Below are 19,218 nucleotides of genomic sequence, written 5' to 3'. Positions count from 1 at the left end.
TGTAATAGCCTGATGGGTCTGCCTGTCTTAAGTCTCTCACCACTTGAGTTCATCCTCCATTCAACCACTGAAGTGATTTTCTTTTTCTTTTTTTTTTTCTTTTTGGAGGGGGAAAGGTAGGGCAATTGGGATTAAGTGACTTGCCCAAGGTCACACAGCTAGTTTTTGTGTTGTGTCTGAGGCCAGATTTGAACTCAGGTCCTCCTGACTCCAGGGCCGGTTCACTACACCACCTAGCTGCCCCCCAAAGTGATTTTCTTAAAGCTTGAATCTGATCATGTCACCTCTCCCACCCCCAAAAAACAAACAAACAAACTCTTGAGACTTTTTATCTCCAAAATCAAATACAAAATACTCTGTTTGGCATTTAAGACCTTTCATGACCCAGCCTCCTCCTACCTTCCTCGTCTCCTTAATACCTTCCTCCTTGCTAAGTAGTCTTCAGTCCAGTGATAGTGGCCTCCTGGCTGTTCCATGAACAAGATACTCTACCTCTAGGCTCCTCCAGGCATTTTCTCTGGTTGTCCTCCAAGCCTAGACTAATAACTGAATCCATGGGAGCTGATGGATCACCAAGGAAAATAGTTTAAAGGGAGAAGAGAAGGGGGCCAGGACAGAGCCTTGGGGACAGCTATTGGGGCTGTGACCTGGATGAAGAATCAACTGAAGAGATTGAGGAGGGCTCAGACTGACTGAAGGAGAACCAGCAGAGTGTCAAGGGCTGCTTGTCAGTCTGACTGCTCTGAGCTGCAGCCTCCACGTGGCTGTAATGTATATTTTCCTTACTTTTTGCTGCCTTTGGCCTTACCTAATGGGGAGTGGTCATGCTCCTTTTCTAGTTCTATGGTCAGCATGACTGCTTGTGTTTCATGAGTGGTCACTCTCCCTATTCTACATCTCCCTGAAGACACCTTTACAGTGTAGATGTCTTGTTTCTTAAGCATTGTCTGCTTTGGGTGTCATTCCTATGCACGTTACTCCTGTAAGCATCCTGTACCTGTCTAGCACCCAACCATCAGACTGCCTTTGGTTTTATCTTCCTTTCCACATTTTGTGCAGGTCTTTGTCTCTTGATTCTGAAACTTTGTGTCTCTTTTGTCCAGGAAAAGCTTGGGGGAACTCTATGCAATTTATTCACCTTGTAGTTTTGTAATTTTGGAGGGAAAGGAAATCTTAATGCTTGGTGATTAAATATTATACAGTTCAACTTGTTCGTAAAGGGATCCCTGAGGGCTTTTAGCTACCTGGAGTTGAGTCTCAATCATCTGTCTGGAGGGTCACAGCAGTGACAGAGCCACTTAGACACTCTGCCCAGCATCAGAGAGAAGCTGAAGACCTCAGTGCCTGGGAGGAGAAAAGAATTCTACACTGCCCTGGTGGTGGAGCTTTTGAAAAGTTAAAGGTCAGCAGGTACACGGCACTTGGCCAAAGGGCTAAAGATATTCCTAAGACTTCAGGTCTCAAAAATCCAGTCGGACCAGACTTTTAGAGAAACGATGTTTGTACAGTTTCAGGTCTCAGCAGGGCCTTCAGTGTAAGGAGCTCCAGCCAACTGCCAAGGACCAGGGCTGACCATTGCAAGGTCTCCCTTGAGCTGTTATCAGTATTTTTTTCTTTTTGTGGGAAGCTGCTTTTAACTCTTGTATCTCATGAAGATGACTCTGCTTTTCCTCTAGACTCCCAGCTCTCCCCCAATTCCCATGTGAATAACTTATTGTGACATTGACTTAGCACTGCCTCCTTTTTTTGCTATTGGTGCAGCTTGTGCTGCCCTCTGCTCTCAGATATCTTAAAAATTTTTTTTCATTCTTTTTTATTTTGAACTTAACCAGATGAAATGAACATATCCATATCCATTGTAAAACATAAGGAGATGATTACACATGAAGCTGCAAATCTGTTACATAGGACTTGCTTTTCTTTTTATATCTATAATAAATTTAATATGTAATTTTCAGAGCTGTTTTGCTTGCTTGTTATTTTTTCTGACCTTCCTTAACCAGATACGTTTTGGAGCAGCCATCCAAAACATCCCTTAGCTCCTTCTGATATTCTCTTTTTTCCTCCCAGATTTCTCCATAATAATTCCCCTTCCTTCTTACGGCACTTACCATATACATGTCTGCTAACACCACTGCTGCTATTCCTCCTTTTTTCTCCTCTGTTTCTCTCCCCATCTTCTTCATTACTGCCCTCCATTCCATATTGTACCCTTCCTCTCAAGGCACTCCTTCCTTCAGCTCATTCCTTATAGTTGTTACTCATGACCTTTCACCCACATTTCCTTGCATCATCACTGAGTTAGAAAGGTAGTTTATACATGGATAAACCAAGGCCCAGAGAGACTCAGTGACTTGCCTGAGGTTATTTAGGTGAGTCTTTTGGAACTATTACTAGAATCTAGTTCTTCTATTTCCCCCTAGTCCTTAATTTTTAATTAAGAAGATGTCATTGTTAATGCATTATCAGTCACTTCACATTTGAAGGCTCTCTCTATTCATGAGATGCTTTCTCAGGGGCCAGTTAGATAAGAGACTTTGGGGACAGCCTATTTCAAGCATCACTGCATTGAAGCCAGCAGTGACTTATTCCAATAAGTTTGTGTGAGAAAACTTCTAAATTTTGGATGCACCTTTAAAGTATGCTTTTCCATAACTAAACACAAGGTGTATTTAATGTCCATTGAACTCTGTGGAGCAGAAGTGCTATGGAAATGCCTCTGTGTCACTTAGTAGATATAGAAAAAGCAAAGAGCAGAAGGGACTTGGGGTCTCCTTAAAAGGAACAGAGGAGTAGATAGTATGTGCCTAATAGATGCAGTCAGAAGAGGATGTTAGGGTCAGAGGGAAGGACTGGGGTTGGAATGAGGGGCAAATGAGTGGGATGGGGGCAGCTTGTTACCTAGGAGAATGCTATGCATTTGATTGGGATAATGAGAGGACGAGCTCTCCAGCTTACTTAAGAAGGTTGAGGGGAAAGCAGTAATCCTGATGATTGAGTTACATACCAGTAAAGAAAGGATTGTATCCAACAGTTGTCTTCCATATCTGGAGCTGTAATCTTGGGACCCATGAAAGCTTGACTGAGCTGGCCACAACCATTGTGGCTGGTGGTCACTGAGGGGTGGAGTCAGTGCAAACCTCAGGGTTGCTGGCTGATTGTTGGGTACAGATGTGAAAGTTCTACCAGGTGTTTTCTGTTCTTTTACTCTCCCTTCCAATTTCTGTGTACTTTTCATTCCAGCCCAGTCTGTCTTCTACACCTACTCCAAGGGAGAGAGGGTGAGGGCCACAGCCACCCTATAAAGGCAGACTCTATAAAATATATATATATATATACACATATATATATATACACACATATATGTAGATAGATACATTTAATTTTTATTTTATTTTCATTTTCTCATATTTTCCTTCCTCCTAGAGAGCCATTCTTTATAACAAAGAGTCAAAGTGAACAGAAAAAAAGTCATCTGACAAAATGAAACAACATATCAAGAGTGTCTGACATGAGTTCCACACCTGTACCCTCCACCTCTGAGCTGGGGGAGGCAGGTGCATTCCCATCTCCTTTCTTGGGAGCCAGACTAGGTCATTACAATTCAAGTGTTCAGTTTTGATTTTTTTGTTTGTTTTTTCCATTTATGTTATTATAGTCATTTGATATATTGATTTCCTGGCTCTTCTTACTTCTCATTGAATCAGTTCATGATTCAAGTTCCCTTGCTGCATTCATCATTTCTGATTCATCATATTCATCATTTCTGATAATACAGTAATAATATCATTATATTACATTCATATAACATAATTTGCTTAGATATTCCCCAAGAGATGAACACTTTGTTTCTAGTTCTTTATTACTATAGAAAGTACCGTTAACAATATTTTGTTGTCTATGGGATCTTTCATTTTCTCTTTGACTGCCTTGGCGTATTATACCCTAGTAGTTCCCATTGGGTCAAATGATGTGAACATTTTAATCACTTTCTTAGCATACTTACTAATTGCTTTCCAGAATGACTGGACTGATTCATATAGGTGATACAGTAGATAGATCTGAAGTTAGGAAAACCTGAGTTCAAATGCAGCTTCAGATACTAGCTGTGTGACCCTGGGCACCCTTAGCTTCTGTTTGTCTCAGTTTCTTCATTTGTAAAATGAGGATAACAATGGGGCCTGTCTCCCAGGGTTATTGTGAGGAATCCAATGAGATAATGAATAAAGTGCTTGGCACAGTGCCTGGCACATAGCAGGTATTGTATAAATGTTAGCTCTTATATTTAATTCATATATTCACCAAATGTGCCCAAAGGGTGACATACCAAGCATGTCATTCCATAATTCCTCCAACATAGACTGTTCCCAACTTTTGTCATTTTGCTGGGTGTGAAGTTAGAAGTCAAAATTATTATTTAGATTGACATCACTCTTGATGCATTATTTCATATTGCTATTAATAGTTTGAAATTCTTTTGAGAATTGCTTGTTTGTTCATGATGAGAGATTGCGTGCTGTAGTGGATAGAAAACTGGCCTTGAAATCTGGAAGGCCTGGGTTCAAGTTTGACCACTGACTTGTACTTGGGAGTGTGAATCTGGGCAGCTCTCTAAGACTCTAAGTATTAGGGAAGGTGCAGACCTGTAATAGTAGAGAGGATTTTCCTCACCTGGGGAGTTCCTTCTGTCATTGAAATCACAGATCCATTCCCTGTCCCCCTATCCATTGTTCATCTCTTTAACCACTTGTCCTTTGGGGAATAGCTCTTGGCCTCAGGTATTTATGTGAGTTCTCTCTATATCATGACTACCAGACCCTTAACAGATATTTGATGCAACAGTTTTTCCCCCTAGTTGGCCTCTTCTTTTATCCTTACCCTTTAAAGTTATAGATCAGAAAACTTAGTTTCTGGAAGGTGTTAAAGATTGAATGGCATATTAGTGGCTTCAAATGATGATAGAAATCTTATTTATTCTTTAAGAGGAGTGGGGTGGGGCAGGGTACAAACCACCACAAGTTCCTTTGTGGATCTCTGGGTTTCTGGCCTGAAGCAGGAGCCAAGGAGGAAAAGCACTGCTTAAGAGGCAGTGACCCTGGTGCAAATCCTGATTGAATTGTCAACTGAAAGTGGTTTGACTGGGTCAGCTGCAGAGAAAACCATGGTGTTTGACAGATAGGTTCATGAAAATGGCACTTCAGGAAGCTGGACTTTTCTAATTCACAAAGGCCATATATGGTAATGTTAACATTCTTCCCTCCCCCCATAGTCTGCAAACACCATAAATATAGTAGGGACTCTTAGTGACAGGGTTGAAACCCGGAGTTGAACAGGGAACCCCAAATATCATAATACATTGTCTTACAAAACCCCAAATTGAATTTGAGCTCAAATTCCGTATTTTTAAGTGAATCAAAGGGCAATATGAATTTATAACTAGAGGAGACTTTAGAAATCATCCAGTGATCCATATCAATAAGCTCAGGACCTTGCACATAGTAGGTGCTCAATAAATATTTGTTGGATGAATGAACAGATCAGAATTTTAAAAGAAAGCAAGCTCCTTGTATCCTGGTTCAAACTGGACCTGAACCTGTATGTTTTGGACTAGATCTATAGAGAATTAATTTTGAGCTCCTGTGTCAAACATAGTCTCCTCTTCTGGGACTAGGCAATGTAGTCATTCTTCTTGAGTTTTCCTGGGATTAGAGGAACTTCTGTCACCTGGATCCTTGGTGCTATCTTGGAGGTGACATTATTTCCCACTCACTGCCCTAACTTTCCCCAAGTACTGACCCAAAGCACTAGAGCCAGGAACTATACTTCAGACTTGGGGTCCTAATGGAGGTGTTTGCTGTCAAGGGGGTTAGGCCCAGGAGGGGGGAGATGGACAGAGACAGGGTGACTGTCTGTAGCTGCCTTTCCCAGAGAAGCCCAAACAGATAATAAAGCCATGTAGAAAATAGGATTAAGGTAATGAACAGGCAGGATGGAGTTTGATCTTTCAATAAAGCCAAAGCCTGACTGACAGGCCAATCCGAAAGGTGGAACAATATTGCCGGCAGGACCTGGCTGGCTGTTCTGGCTTCAGTGTGGGATGGATTCTTTGCTTTTAACCTGTCACAGTTGAAATGTGAGGAGCCACTGGATTTTTCCTTTCATGTATGTTGGGGGGTGGGTGGGGTGGTCAGTGTAGAGAGGTGGAAGGGTCTACTCTGAGCAGCGTTTCTCCTGCTAGCCCCTTTTCCTGGTTCCAGCATGCTTTTGTCATTTTCTTATTTCTTAAAACTTCCCTCCACTGACTGAGGAGTGAAGGATGGGCTGAGAATGGGAGGGGGCCGTGGAGGTGGGAAACTCCTATAGGGGATAGATAGTCAGGGCATTGTGCATTGTCATTACAACCGTAAGCAGCTCCTACAAGGTACTTCCTTCCTATTCTCAGACCCAGCTCATAGGCTGCCTCCTGAAGGTTATCTGGTTGTGCTGCTCTCCCTCCAGAATTCACTGTGTTTAGTATGGATTTATTTATCTCTGCACGTGCAGTTCCTCCCTAAGAGAACGTAGACTTCTTGAGGACAGACCTCTTTCCTTTCTGTCTTTTTTATCTTGACTCTAGCACAGTGGCTCATGGCTTTTGAATAAAGGAATAGTAACAGTAAGAGGACTTATTTCTGTAGCCTTTTAAAGTTTACAAAGGGCCTTCCTCACAACTCCATGAGGCTGGGAGCAAGAACATTATTATTATGGGGAAACAGGCTCAGAGAGGTTAAGTAGTTTGTCCTGGATCATATACTTATCAAGTGCCAGGGCTGGTTAGTATTCAGTCTCAAGTCTACACTCACTGCCCTCTCCACTATGCACACTTGCTCTCAAGCAGCCTCATACTCAAGGTCTAGTACGTCCTGACTTGGGAAGCTTCCTGGATAGATGTTCATCTTCTCAAGAGTACAAAAGCCCGTGAGGCCACACTGTATTGTCAGCTCATTACTCCTCCATTCCTTGCATCCAGAGCCTGGGAGTTTTAGGGCAGTGGTGCAGGTGTGGAGAGTGCTAGGGAGAATACAGGTACTAGAACACAGCCCATCAGTGCTAGAGACCCCTAGGTGTCTTGGATTAGAAAGTACAGCTTGTTTTTGTCCGTCTCTCCCCCACTCCTGACCCTGTTACCTGTGAGCTCAGTTATATGAATATTGCTGAATTTTCGGGGAATTGCAAAATTTACTTTCCAGTATTCTCTTGGATACTAGGTTCCAAGGGTGGGGGTGGGGGTGGGGGTGAAGGTGGCTCCCAAGTGAGTAAGTAGGTGGTCTGATGGCTCCACCCCTAAGGCTGAAATACACTCCCCAAGGATTTAAAGCTAATGACCTTTGTGCCTTGATCTCCTTAGCTTGCTAGGGCAGTATCAGCCTTTGGCTGTGGTTGTAGCTGTTACATAGTGTATCTTTTTTTGGTGGGCAAATCTATCACTTTATCCCCAGAAGAGGGACTTGCCTAAACCATCTTAACTCTTGAGATGCTGAATGGAGAATTCCTGGGAATCAGCCCATCATCTCCTCCTGTTCTAGCTATGTCTGAACAAAATCTTGGATTAATTATGTGTCTCGAGTTTTGTGAAGGCCTGGAGACCTAACCTAGCACCTATTTATTCATCTTGCCAGCTGCCTTCTGGATGCTCAACATACCTTAAGGGCTATGCAGAATACCTATAATGGGTCTTATGGAAGGCCATAGTATTAAAATGTGGCCTTTATCTCATGTACTCTCTAGGGGACTTTCTTAACTCCTGTGTTTGGTTTCTTTTCTAAAAAGTAACACTGCTGGTCAGTTTGTTCTTAATGAGACATCAGTTAACATAGCCCAAGGCCCAAATCTTTATATCCCAGCTCAACCTTCCATATTGGCACCGGCCTCCAAGTACTCGGGTCTCCAGGAATTCATGTAAAACCATTACCTACCTGTAATGCATACACACTGCCTCTTCATCTTGTTGAAATCCTTTTCTTCTAGGGCAAGCTCAGGTATCTTTTCCATGAGGCCTACTATGAGTCTCTCCTCTCTTTACCCTAATTTAAAATGAGCTTTCTCTTTTCAGACTTTTATTAGAGTTTTTGAATCTCCTTATCATATTTATCTTGTCCTACCTTATACTGTACTTCTTGTGTTCATGCTGTATCCTGTTTGTTAAAGTAGAAGTACATTGAGCATAAGGACTGTCCTTTATTTCATCTTTGAGTGTGCCTTACACATAGTAGGCACTTAGTCTCTGAGTCAAAACTGAGCTGTGAACATTCATGAATCCTCTCTGTTCTAGGTTCCTCAAACAGCCCATACTGGCTTTTGTACTTGGGGCATGCTACACCTCCTAAGGCCAACCAGTTGTCTGGCCAGTAGGCTCCCTTTGTTTCTCATTTTCTCATGTTGTACACTCTACCCTGGTGATCTTGGTTCTTTGAGGACCAAGTGTACCACTGTCAGTCAGTCTGGACTTTTTGGTATTTTTCTTCTCCTTCTCCCCTTAAACTCCCCTATGACTCACATAAGTGGAAAGAGTCTTGCCTTCCCTTAGAAGTTGCAAGGCTTGTTTGAGCAAGTGAGGAGGGCCGAATCTGTGCCTCCCTCTCTTGGGTCAGCACAGAGTCCAGTGTCTTGGAACTATCTGAATCTCAGATGCTTCGAGAGGACAGGGATGGAGCCAAGGCTCCATCTCTGCGCTCTGAAGAGGATGGGAAGCACAGCCTCTCCTCCTACCATTCACCCTCAGGAGGTGGAGTGGAGTCTTAGTGGGCTGAGCTCTTAGACATATGAGGCATGGATGCCAGGAAGGAATGGGCCATGGAGAGGACCCTGCCTTATGGACCCTCATCTTGGAGAGAGCAGCAGGGGCCTGAAGTCCTGGATGTGCCTCCCTACCCAGCTCTGGGATAGCTGCAATGCTTGTAAACCCTCAGGGGCAGGGTCTGTTACCATCTCTTCCCCTCCCCCTGTGTCCCTGTGTACCCGAGGCCTCAGCCTCTGCTTAGAGTGATTAGGGGGACAGCCCCTCTTTAAAGTACCTGCCCTCTCCTTTGAAAGTATTAGTGACAACAGCTTTTTTCATTTTCTTAGGAACCCTGTAATTTCTTTCTTTTTTTCCCCTCTCTCCTTTTTCTTTCTCCCCCCTGTCCCCTCTTCCCTCAACTCTTTGAAATCGGCTTTTTGCCGGCTCTGACACCAAACTGATACTTTGCCGTTTCACTTCTCCTTATCCCTTTATGGCAACAGATGTTGAAATTTTGTATCCTTTTATCTGCCCGGCTGCCCCCTTCCTGTAATTACGTTCCCCTTGTTAGCAGTACAAAGTGGGCTGCTGCACGACTTGGCCTTTGAGCCATTGTGTCTAAACACGTGTGCGCACGCGTGCTGGTCTGTGGGTGTATGTGTGTTCGTGCCTGTGTTTTTAGTAATGGGCTCTTCAGTCCTGAGTAATAGGGCTGGTTGTGAGGAGGGCTGGGTCTCCTATGGCCTCCATTTGTCTCTGCCCCCTATTCAGAAGTGGAGAGCGAGGGGCTCCATCCAATTATTGCAGTTGTGACCCAGCCTGCCCTCCCTCCCCCGTCCTGCCCCCTTCAGGTGTTCAAAGCCTGCAGAGAGAATGCTTTGGGCAGGGTCAAGGGGAAGTGAGAGAAGAATACAAAGTAATAGCAGGGGAATTGAGTGAGGCTTAAAAATGGGCTTATGAGCCAGGAGTCAGGTGAGACAGACAGTGACTTGAAAGACCTCATAGTAAGACACATGTGGCTTGATTATTTTTCCACGCTGAAATAAGTTAGAAGAGGCCACGGGGCCCAGTTCTTGCCTAGAGTCCAGCTCCACTTATCTCCAGGATGCCAGTAAGCTGTGACCAGATAAGCAAGCAATATATTTCTAGCTCTCTCCCTTGAGTCCATTTTACAAAACACTGTGTGTGTGACTCTGGACCCAAAGTCACTAACCTCCCTGAGCCTTACCTGTTAAGTGAGGGGCTGGACCAGATGATTTTTAAGGTCCTTTGTTGAAGCTCCAGGTCTGTGATCCTGTGGTCTTCTTCCAGAGCAGTCTGGTCACGTTTTCTAATATATCAATTGGTATTAAGTGTTTATCAAGTTAATGAATATTATAATAACTTGTAGTAAAATATCACAATTTTGTAAGCAGCTAAGTGCTATAGAAGATAGAACACTAGACCTGGAGTCAGGAAGACCTGAGTTCAAATCAGCCTCAGACCCTCAGTTTCCTTATCCGCAAAATGGGAGGTAATAATAGTACCTGCCTTCAAGGTCAAATGAGATAATGTTTGTAAGTTCTCTGCAAAGCTTAAAGCACTGTATAACTGCTAGTTGTCATAACCATCCTTATTAAAGGTTTATAAAGCATTTTAATCATAACAACCCTGTAACAGGCAAGGCAAATTTTATTCCCATTTTACAGATAAGGAAGATGAAGCTCAGAGAGGTTAATTCCCATTTTACACATGAGGAAAATGAAACTCAGAGAGGCTGAGGGACTTGCTCACAGTCAACACAAATAATATGTGGCAGCGTTTGGAGCTGAGCCTAGGTCTCCTAACACCAAGCTCCTCACCATCCACCTCTGCCATTCTTTTCACCACCTACCAGGTACCTCTTGTACCTGCAGGACATACACTCACTAACGTGTGGTTATGGAGAGAATAGGGCTTTCATTTGTCCATACTCTTATGTTCCATTTGAATCTCTGGAACTCTTTATTACACCTAAATGCGTGTGGGTTGGGTGGGGCATGCCTATGCTTTAGAATTTACAGTCTTTTAAAGACATAAAACATGAAAATGACAGCAACAACATGGTGATACAGGCGGAAAGCAGCAGAAATAGAAACAGAACATAAAGAGCATGGGAAGTGAAATAAAGAATTTTAGAAGTTTCCTGATAGCTAAGTTTTGGTCCAGGGAAGCTTCCTGTAAGAAGTGGGCTTTCAGAGAGGAGCTGGTACAGCAGCAGAAACCTTTCCTGGGGTGTGTGCAACTTTGGGGCTGGACTAGACAAAAGGAGCTGGTGAGTGGATCTTTTGGAAAAGAGCAGAATTTGTGTCCAAGGAAGTCTTGGGTTTGGGGCCTTGAGGAGCATCTCATGTTCCTCATTGGTCTTAATTATCCCCTTCCCACTTGCATGCACGGCTACTTGGTCACTGCTGCATTGGTAGGGGTAACATGGGTTTCTTCTTGGGACCTTGTTCTCTGTTGGTCTCTCCAAATAGCTCTAACTCTGAGGCAGTGGATATTGAAAACTTACTCTTAAAGGAGGTTTTATGGCTTCAGGGTCAGCCCCCTTACCTTTAGTTAAGTATACCCCCATTTGTCCTGAATTGAAGATTTTTTACCACAAATATTTTTTAATCCTCTTCCTCTGTGATTGGCTGTCGAGATATTCCCTCTTAGATCCAACCCAACTGTCTCTTGCTGGTGTGTGTGTGTGTGTGGGGGGGCAACTAAGTTTGCTGGGATTGGGCAATTCTCCTTTTTTCTGATGCCCATTCTGAGGAGACACCTGAAGGTATGAGGGTAAAGTAGGACTAGCTTCTTGCTTTACTTCTTAAGCCTCCTGGAAAACAGCAGCCTAAAAAGGAGAGACTGAAGAGAAGGTTCCATCCCAGCCAACCCTCAGCAGTGCCTCATTCATCAGGCTCACACACATGGTCCAATCTGTCTTTATCTTTCCCTGGGTCGAAAGAGAATTAGTGGTTGAGAGAGAAAAGGAGGTGAATGGGGAGTACCCCCTACACACTAGCCAGATACCTAATGAAAGCAGATGGCTTTGTTTGCCTTGGGATCCAGATTTTATTTTAGGTTTTTGTCTGCTTCACTAAAGGAGACCCCCAGTGCTCTCCCTCACTCCCCGCCCAACCCAGAAGGACTCCAGCATGGCTGCCCAGTTCCCACACAAGTGGTGCTAGAAGCCAGGGACTTAGCCCACCTCCCCTCCTCCTCCTATGGATGGTGAGAGGCTGAGGAGCATTCTTGACATTCTTTGTAGAGAAAAGGGGTGAAATGTCTGAATTTGGGGGTCACTGTGTTATACAAATTGCAATCTAATCGTTTTTTCCAAGAACATACTTGGGCTAAGAAAAGAATCCTGGGAGGAGGGAAGACAAGGAGACAGACAGCTTGTTTTGTCCCCTTTTCCCCAAAGTTTGGGGCCATTGTCGGGGCAGTCCCCCTCCCCCTTCCCTTAGCCTTCTGCCTCAGCAGCCAACAGTGGTTTTATAGTTAAATTGGTGGTAGGGATGATCATGGGGGGAGCTAGTGTGCTGGGGGGAGGGGTGTCTACGGTGCCATTTTTGTTTGTTTTCCCAAATCAAAGCCCCAGCAGGAGGCCTGTGGCACTGCTGGGGCTCTATTTGAAGAGAAGGGCCATTTCCCAGAGCCCAATGTGTCAGTTTATACTCTGAACTTAACCTCACGGGCACCCACACAACAAGAACTTTGAGAGTCCTGGTGCAAGAAGGTAAAAGAAATTGTATCTTTTTATTGGACCATTTGAAGTGTGTGTGGCCAATTCAGAGAACCCGAATGCAAAATGGGAACAAACTTCTAGCCTGACCACCTCTGTTCTCCAACCCTGACCCCCCTTCACTCCCAGCCTTCTGGGGCTCTGCAGCTGGCCTTGGATTGGGTTCACAGCATTTTGTTGGGGGCTTTCTACACTTGTCCCTAACTCCTAGGGTCCCTGGTGCTGATATTCCAGGTTGGGACTGGGGAATGAGGAATAGTTTAAACTCCATTAGCTGTCCAAATCCTGATACTCCCTGCTGTTTCTTGGTGCCTCTGACCCATTCAGATCTATGGCATCTCCTTAAAGTCATGGTCCTAGGGTCTGCTAGGTAAGGATATAGCACCTCTGCCTTTTGATTGATCTCCTTTCCTCACTGACTTGGGTGAGGCATCTAGGATTCCACTGCCTTGGAATGGGTGAGTCAGTCCTCAATGGGCTCTCCTCTCCACCCTCTCCCCCCAATTACCCCTCCAAGCCTGCTTCCCACCCCATAGCCTTTCATCTTCTATTTCAAACAAACAAACATGAAATTACTTCTCCAGATTAAAGGAGAGAGCCCCTCAGTCACTCATCACCACCTCACTAATGGGAGGTGGGGAGGGGGAGGAGTACACCAAACGGGACCCAAACCCAAGGGTAGAGGGAGAATTGTCCATTCCCTCCACCCCACTCTCAAACCTTAGCGGCATAATCCCAGGGGAGGCTATGTGCAAGCAATCAGGGGACCCAGTTGCCAGTGGGATATGACCCACTAGAGTAGGGACATCTGAATTGTCAACTGAGGCATCCCTAGCTTCTAAATAGGCTCCCAGTTCCAGCCAAGAAACTATTTGATCCGATTAGGGGATAATTTTATGAAACAAGCCTTTCTCACCCAACCTTGCCCTGGACTCCCCATGGGACTCAGGTGTGAGAAATCTCTACTGAGTAAACCCACATCCTCTGCTCTTATTGTCCATTCCCACTCTAAATTGGGCAGTGCATTGTTTTGTACCGAGTAGCCCAGAAACCTGTTTCTCTTGGCCCTGGGTCACATGAGGAGTATAGGAATGAGAGAAAGTCCTTTGATGAGTGGTCTTCCTTCCTCCTTAGGGTGGATGCTGGGCAAGGACAGTTATCTTTCTGAATCAGGGGTCTTCCTCCTGACTCTGGTGACTTGCTGAATTGGCCCTAAGTTCCTAAGCCTTAAAGGCAGCATGGCTACAGGCAAAGGGCTAGAATTCTGTGCTTTGGAAATTCTGGAAGAAATGGTAGGCCATCCCACCTCTTGGTTATTCTGCTATTCTTCAGGCACTCTTGTCTGCTTTTCATCTTCCCTCATAGGATTTCTTTTTCCTCTCAGAGTTTCTGTATTTTCTCCTACTTTCCCAAAGCTAAGGTCTAGAGACCCTTCTCACTTGTTTACAGATGTGAACATTCTACAAGACAACTTAGTGTCTCCCTGAAGGAGTTAATGGGTCAGGTCTGGAGAGTTTTTGGAGTTGGGCGCCTTCAATACTCAACTCTTCCTTTTTTCCTTTCCTGTCCTATGAAAACACAAAACCCAATATCCTGGCGGCCCAACCTAACCCAGGGTGGGAGGGATTAACAGGTGCACTTGATGTTGGGGGGCGTTGTTAGGACCAGCAGGCCTCCCTAAATGGTTGCTAGGGGTCTGGCATCAGGGCCTAGGTGGCTGCCCACTGCCGCGGTCACGGAGGGAATTACACAGCCACAAAGAAATTGTTATTCCCTGTAATCTGCTCTCTGGAGAGCAGGGGTGGGGGAGCGGGCTGGGCCCAGCAGGCCAGGAGCTGTGATCACAGAGGCGTGCTGTTGCAGAGAGAAGGATGGGGGCCAGGCCAGGGCCAGGACTGGGGCTGGGGGGCTTTTGCCTTCTGAGCTGGGAATGACAAGGCCCTGCTGCTAAGCTGTTTTCTCAGCGATTTCTCTCCCCAGATACAAAGGTGTTTACTTGTTTTACCATCTCCTGAAACTCCCCTTTTCCCTTTGTGTGGTCTTTATCCCCGACGAGGTTTGAGCCCCAGATTACAGGGAGGAATTAAGGCATTGGGCTTGGGCAGCTCAGAGCTGTTGTGACCCATGGGATCAAGGACTATAAAATAACCACATGTGTGGGGGGAGATCCTGACCTCTCTGGCACAGCCCATTCATTGTCTTGAGATGGAGTCAGCCTGGGCAGCAGGCGGCCAGGGCAGCAGGTGTGACTGGATAGGCTGAACCTCCTAATGCATTTGAGTACTTTCCTAGGGGGTTGTGAGAGAGCCTGAGCTAAGGAAAAAGGAAGGCTGGAGCTGAGTTTTCTAACCAATATCCTTTGGCCCCTGGTACAGGTGTAGAAATAGCAGAAGTCATTATGGCAGGGAGATGGGTTTGGGATGAGGTAAAAAGTTAATTCACCATCTGACCCTGACCAGCTAAGTGTTTGTTTTGTTTCTTCCAGGGGGACCCACAGGGAAAGGGTATAGCACCTTCACCCCAAAGTATAGGCTCCAAGAGGAGAGGGTTTTTGTGATTTCCAGTTATTTGAAGGTTATGGGATATCCCCAGAGCTAGACAAGGCAGTGATGCTTCAAAGGAGTGTCTTCTGAACCCTGGACATGCCCTCATCTTATCTCTCTTTTCCTCTCTCCCCAGCGGGCAGCTGATGACACACTTGGGCCAGGACTTTCACCGAGGGGCTGGAGTGCTGGATGTCCTATATGAGACACCCTCTACGCTGCTGTCCTGTGGCTATGATACCTATATCCGATACTGGGATATCCGAACCAGCTCCCAGTGAGTACAGTCACCCAGAATGGTGGGTTCAGGAGGGAGATCTGCATAGCTCTCACCCTATCCCAATTCCTGGCTTTCTCCCCCAACAGCTCTCCTCGTAGCTGGGCTAAGGAACACAAAGCTCTAGGTTGTTTCAGCCATTGTGGGGGAGGCTTAAGAGTTTAACTAGGGGGTTGGTTTACCACACATAGGGACCTCAGTATCACACTGTGTCAGGCCCAGGATTCTGCTGCCAACATAAGCCCCAAGGGTAATGCCATGGGGAACTATATTGTCTGCCTCAAAGGTCAGGCACATTCACGACTCCTTTCAGCAAACATTACTGGCTCTGTAATTGGTCACTTTTTTTTGAACTCACTTGGATCCATGTGTATTTCCTGCCTGTAATATATCTCTTAGAGGTAATGAGCCCTCTGGGTGAATTAGGTCTTCCTTTAATTTGCTCTAAACTTAACATTCTCAGGCTTCAAAGCAGCTAACTCATCCTAGAGTTTCTGGATTTGGTTGTATACACACACACACACACACACACACACACACACTCTCTCTCTCTCACTCTCAGTGTTTATCATTTTACAGATTTTGATCCTGCCCTCTAAGCCTTCTTCTTTACAGACTGAAGTCAGTTCTTTCACTTTGTCTCTAGCAGTCCCTTCTTGCCTCCTACTCCTTGAGTCATTCTAGGTGCCTGTCTTTGGGCCTTTTCCAGTTCCATTATATCCTATGCATTGGGTCTAGGTGTGGATGGAGATGTAGGTTGGGAGAATGTGCGGGGCATGGCTGTCCATTTCTTGTGTTGGTCTTTCTGGCCATAGCCACCCACAGGATCAACTTGTCCAGATGACTACCAAGTACTTTTTAAGGTCCTAGCTTGGAGCTTTTTAGTACCTATATAGATGACACTGTTCTTTTCTACATGGCTTGCCTGTCACTGCCAGTTTCTGACCATTCATATAGCCCTTATGTGAAAATGGCTTTTCCATCATCTTGACATATACCTCAAAGAATTATGTTTTATCTGCAGGCTTAGAAATTTTACAGTCAGCTCCTTGTAGCAAGACTCCTTCCCACAATTCCTCTTCATCCACATTTCTGTTTTCACCCTCAAAAAAATCTGGGGTCAGACACAATTACCCTGGGTAGAAATCTTGTTTCTTTTCCTCTAGTAGGTTGTTTCTGTTAAATATTTGGAAGATCAGGCTTCTACCTTCTCCTATGCCAGGAATCTATAGTTCCATCATTATCTCTGATATAAAAAATTTATATATAAAAGCACTAGAATTCCTTGGTGCTGAGTCCATTAGTAGATTTTGGTGATGGGGCGCCCTTGACCATCCTGTGTTCCTCTTTTGGAAAGGAAATGTGTGATGGAGTGGGAGGAACCTCATGACAGTGCCCTCTACTGTGTGCAGAGCGATGGGAACCACATGTTGGCCAGCGGCTCCTCCTACTATGGCGTGGTGCGGCTGTGGGACCGCCGCCAGAAAGGCTGCCTACATGTGAGTATCACACGCCCCTTACCATTTCATCCCTACTGTCACTGATAGAAGTCCTGGTCTCTTTGTGCCTGCCTTGTCTCCCTCCCTTGCTCTGCCCAAGATGGTTACAGCTCAGACTCAGCCACAGCGCCTTGTAAGGGGAGTGTATCAGGGAGGAAGGTTAGGGATCCTTGGATATAAGACTTCTTGGGAGTCAGCATCCTGGCACCTGTTCTGAATCTCCCCTCCCTGGAGTCAGAGCAGACCCCCCTCATTTACCTTCTTGTGTATTTGCAGGCCTTCTCATTGTCATCTCCAATCAGCAGCCCTGTTTACTGCCTACGTTTCAGCACTACACACCTCTATGCAGCAGTAGCCTCTGCCCTCCATGTTCTTGACTTCAAGACTCCGTGACTGGCTGTCCTTGACAGTAAACTGACCCCTCCCCACACAGGACCAGGCAGAAGGCCTACTCAGGATCAGCCTCCCTAGTCCTGGCCTGAAGAGAGCAGCAAATGACCTTGTGATCATCAGGCTCTGTGCTTTTAAACCAAAGACCACTGGCGTTTGGTAGTCTCGATGTTTCCATTTGGGAGAAGGGCTGTTCCCCAATGTCCGTACCCATCCAGCCAAATACTTTGGAGCCTGCCAACCTAAGAGAGTGGGGTCTGGACTGGGGACTCTGTCTTTGCAAGACTTTGGGGCAGTGGATCAGTACTCCAACATGTGCAACCAGCCTGCAAAGACATAGGAAACCTTCCTAGTCTTCCCAGCTGGCCTGTCAGCCCATGTATCCTACCTTTCACTTCTCTAACTATCCTTCCTGCTGGACGGGATCAATCTCCAACTCCTCAATCAGGACCACATAGAGATGAAACAGGCCCAGGCCCCTGGGGAGGGAAGAAGAGTAGGACTCATTTTTGGAAAGCATGCAGGCCCTGAGCTCCCTAGGCAGACCAGAGGACACTGGAGATTCAGCGGGTTTGATTTCTGAGCCAGTCTCTCTGGCCTGGCCCTGTTTTGTGGGGTACTACGGGAAATTATATTTTTAATTTATTTTTTTAAATAAACCTTAGCTGTTAATGTGGAGTCTGGCAACTCTCTTAGTACCCACAGAGGCAACTCTGCAGACTGAGATTTGGCTTGCTTTAGGGGTAGAAAATTAGTCCTAGGTCCTAATTCTTAGCTCCCATTTCCCACCTTGATCCCTAGAACTTGTTCAGTGGCATTGGGCTGAAAAGGTTCCATGCTTATAGAACATAATGCTGTAGCCTCATTCTTCCCAGTCTCCTCTCCACTTCTGTCTATTTATCCTCCCTTGGAGTTGGCTTCTGTCTACTTGTGTTTTTGTGATTCTACAGACAAGCCTTGTGTTATCCCCCATCTCCATCCTGCCTTGGGGTGAGGAAGGTCTAACACATACAACTCTGCCCATCAACCTGTATTTATCTCCACCTGGTCAGGCTTACACAACTTCCTCCATAGGCTTGAAGGATGTTTCGTTCTTGCTCATAGAGCTATGTGCTTCTTGTTAAACTCTACGAGATAGGCTTGGCTAGCTTGACCAGGCCTCCCCTCTAGCATCAACCTTGACTTTACATATATGTTCAGAAAGTCACAAATCCAGAAAGAATATCGCCTCATTGTTGCCAAATTCTTGGCCACTGGGCTTCCTGCTCAATTAACCCAAGAATACTGGAAGCCAGGCTATGCTGAAATTGTAGAAAATTAAAGTGGGGATCAGGTGAAAAGGGGGAGGGAAGGGTACGATCCACAGGCCTCCCTTACAGATTTACACAGTCGCATTATGCCTCTTGGCTCCTTCTAGGACCTAGAAAACATGGAGGGAGGAAAGCATTTATTGCCCAGTGGTACATTTAAGGACCTTAGAACAGGGTAGAGGCTGAGGCTTATGCCAAAGCTCTCATACTGGGAAGGATAAGGTGATTCATCCCTGTGAACCTAAGAGATTCTTGGCTAGGTGAAGGTTGGACCAGATGGCCTCTAAGATCTCACTGAGATTTTGTGAAAAGAAACTGCACTGAGAATAAGGGTAATTCAGATCAACTTTACTCAGTAAATCAGCAAATCTAGAAGACCTGGAAGGAACCATTTTTTAGGTCAGGGCCTGCCTCCAGGGCTCATTTTTATCGCCCTGTTTGATAAATCCTGAAACCCATCGAAGTCTTCCTTCAGGTAAGGGAAAAGCCAACACCTGGTCATCAGGAACCTTTGTTGAAATGACCCAAGAGACCTCAAGCTAGGAAGTCTGCAGACAAGGGAGTCTGGTTACTGGGTCTTACAGTCCCCGTTCTGGCCATTGGCTGTCTTCACCTTCTTCAGCTCTCTCTGTAACTCTTCCTCTGCATCTAGGACCTCCTTTGGCTTTTGGTACTGGGGGTGAGGGATAAATC

General features: G+C 45.4%; 3 protein-coding genes across 3 annotated transcripts in view; 2 read left to right on the top strand and 1 right to left on the bottom strand.

The window, feature by feature from the left end:
- The window catches only part of FBXW4 (F-box and WD repeat domain containing 4), a 118,341-nt gene extending 100,450 nt beyond the window's left edge, over positions 1 to 17,891 (top strand). Inside the window, exons 7-9 of the mRNA XM_069098777.1 lie at positions 15,186 to 15,326; positions 16,684 to 16,825; positions 17,102 to 17,891. Of these exons, the coding sequence (XP_068954878.1) occupies positions 15,186 to 15,326; positions 16,684 to 16,825; positions 17,102 to 17,218 (400 nt within the window). The 3' untranslated portion in view covers positions 17,219 to 17,891. The remainder of the gene's footprint in view (positions 1 to 15,185; positions 15,327 to 16,683; positions 16,826 to 17,101) is intronic.
- Positions 1 to 19,218, top strand: part of NPM3 (nucleophosmin/nucleoplasmin 3) — a 390,782-nt gene that overhangs the window by 177,811 nt on the left and 193,753 nt on the right. The window lies entirely within an intron of this gene.
- Positions 18,853 to 19,218, bottom strand: part of DPCD (deleted in primary ciliary dyskinesia homolog (mouse)) — a 22,563-nt gene continuing 22,197 nt past the window's right edge. The window contains exon 6 of the mRNA XM_069098778.1: positions 18,853 to 19,198. Coding sequence (XP_068954879.1) covers positions 19,094 to 19,198 — 105 coding nt within the window. The 3' untranslated portion in view covers positions 18,853 to 19,093. The remainder of the gene's footprint in view (positions 19,199 to 19,218) is intronic.

This window comes from Petaurus breviceps, unplaced genomic scaffold (assembly GCF_028583685.1).
Source record: "Petaurus breviceps papuanus isolate PSGF00001 unplaced genomic scaffold, PetGlider_PUasm1.0 37, whole genome shotgun sequence".
Lineage (NCBI taxonomy): Eukaryota > Metazoa > Chordata > Mammalia > Diprotodontia > Petauridae > Petaurus > Petaurus breviceps.
This window is presented reverse-complemented; position numbering and strand designations above follow the sequence as displayed.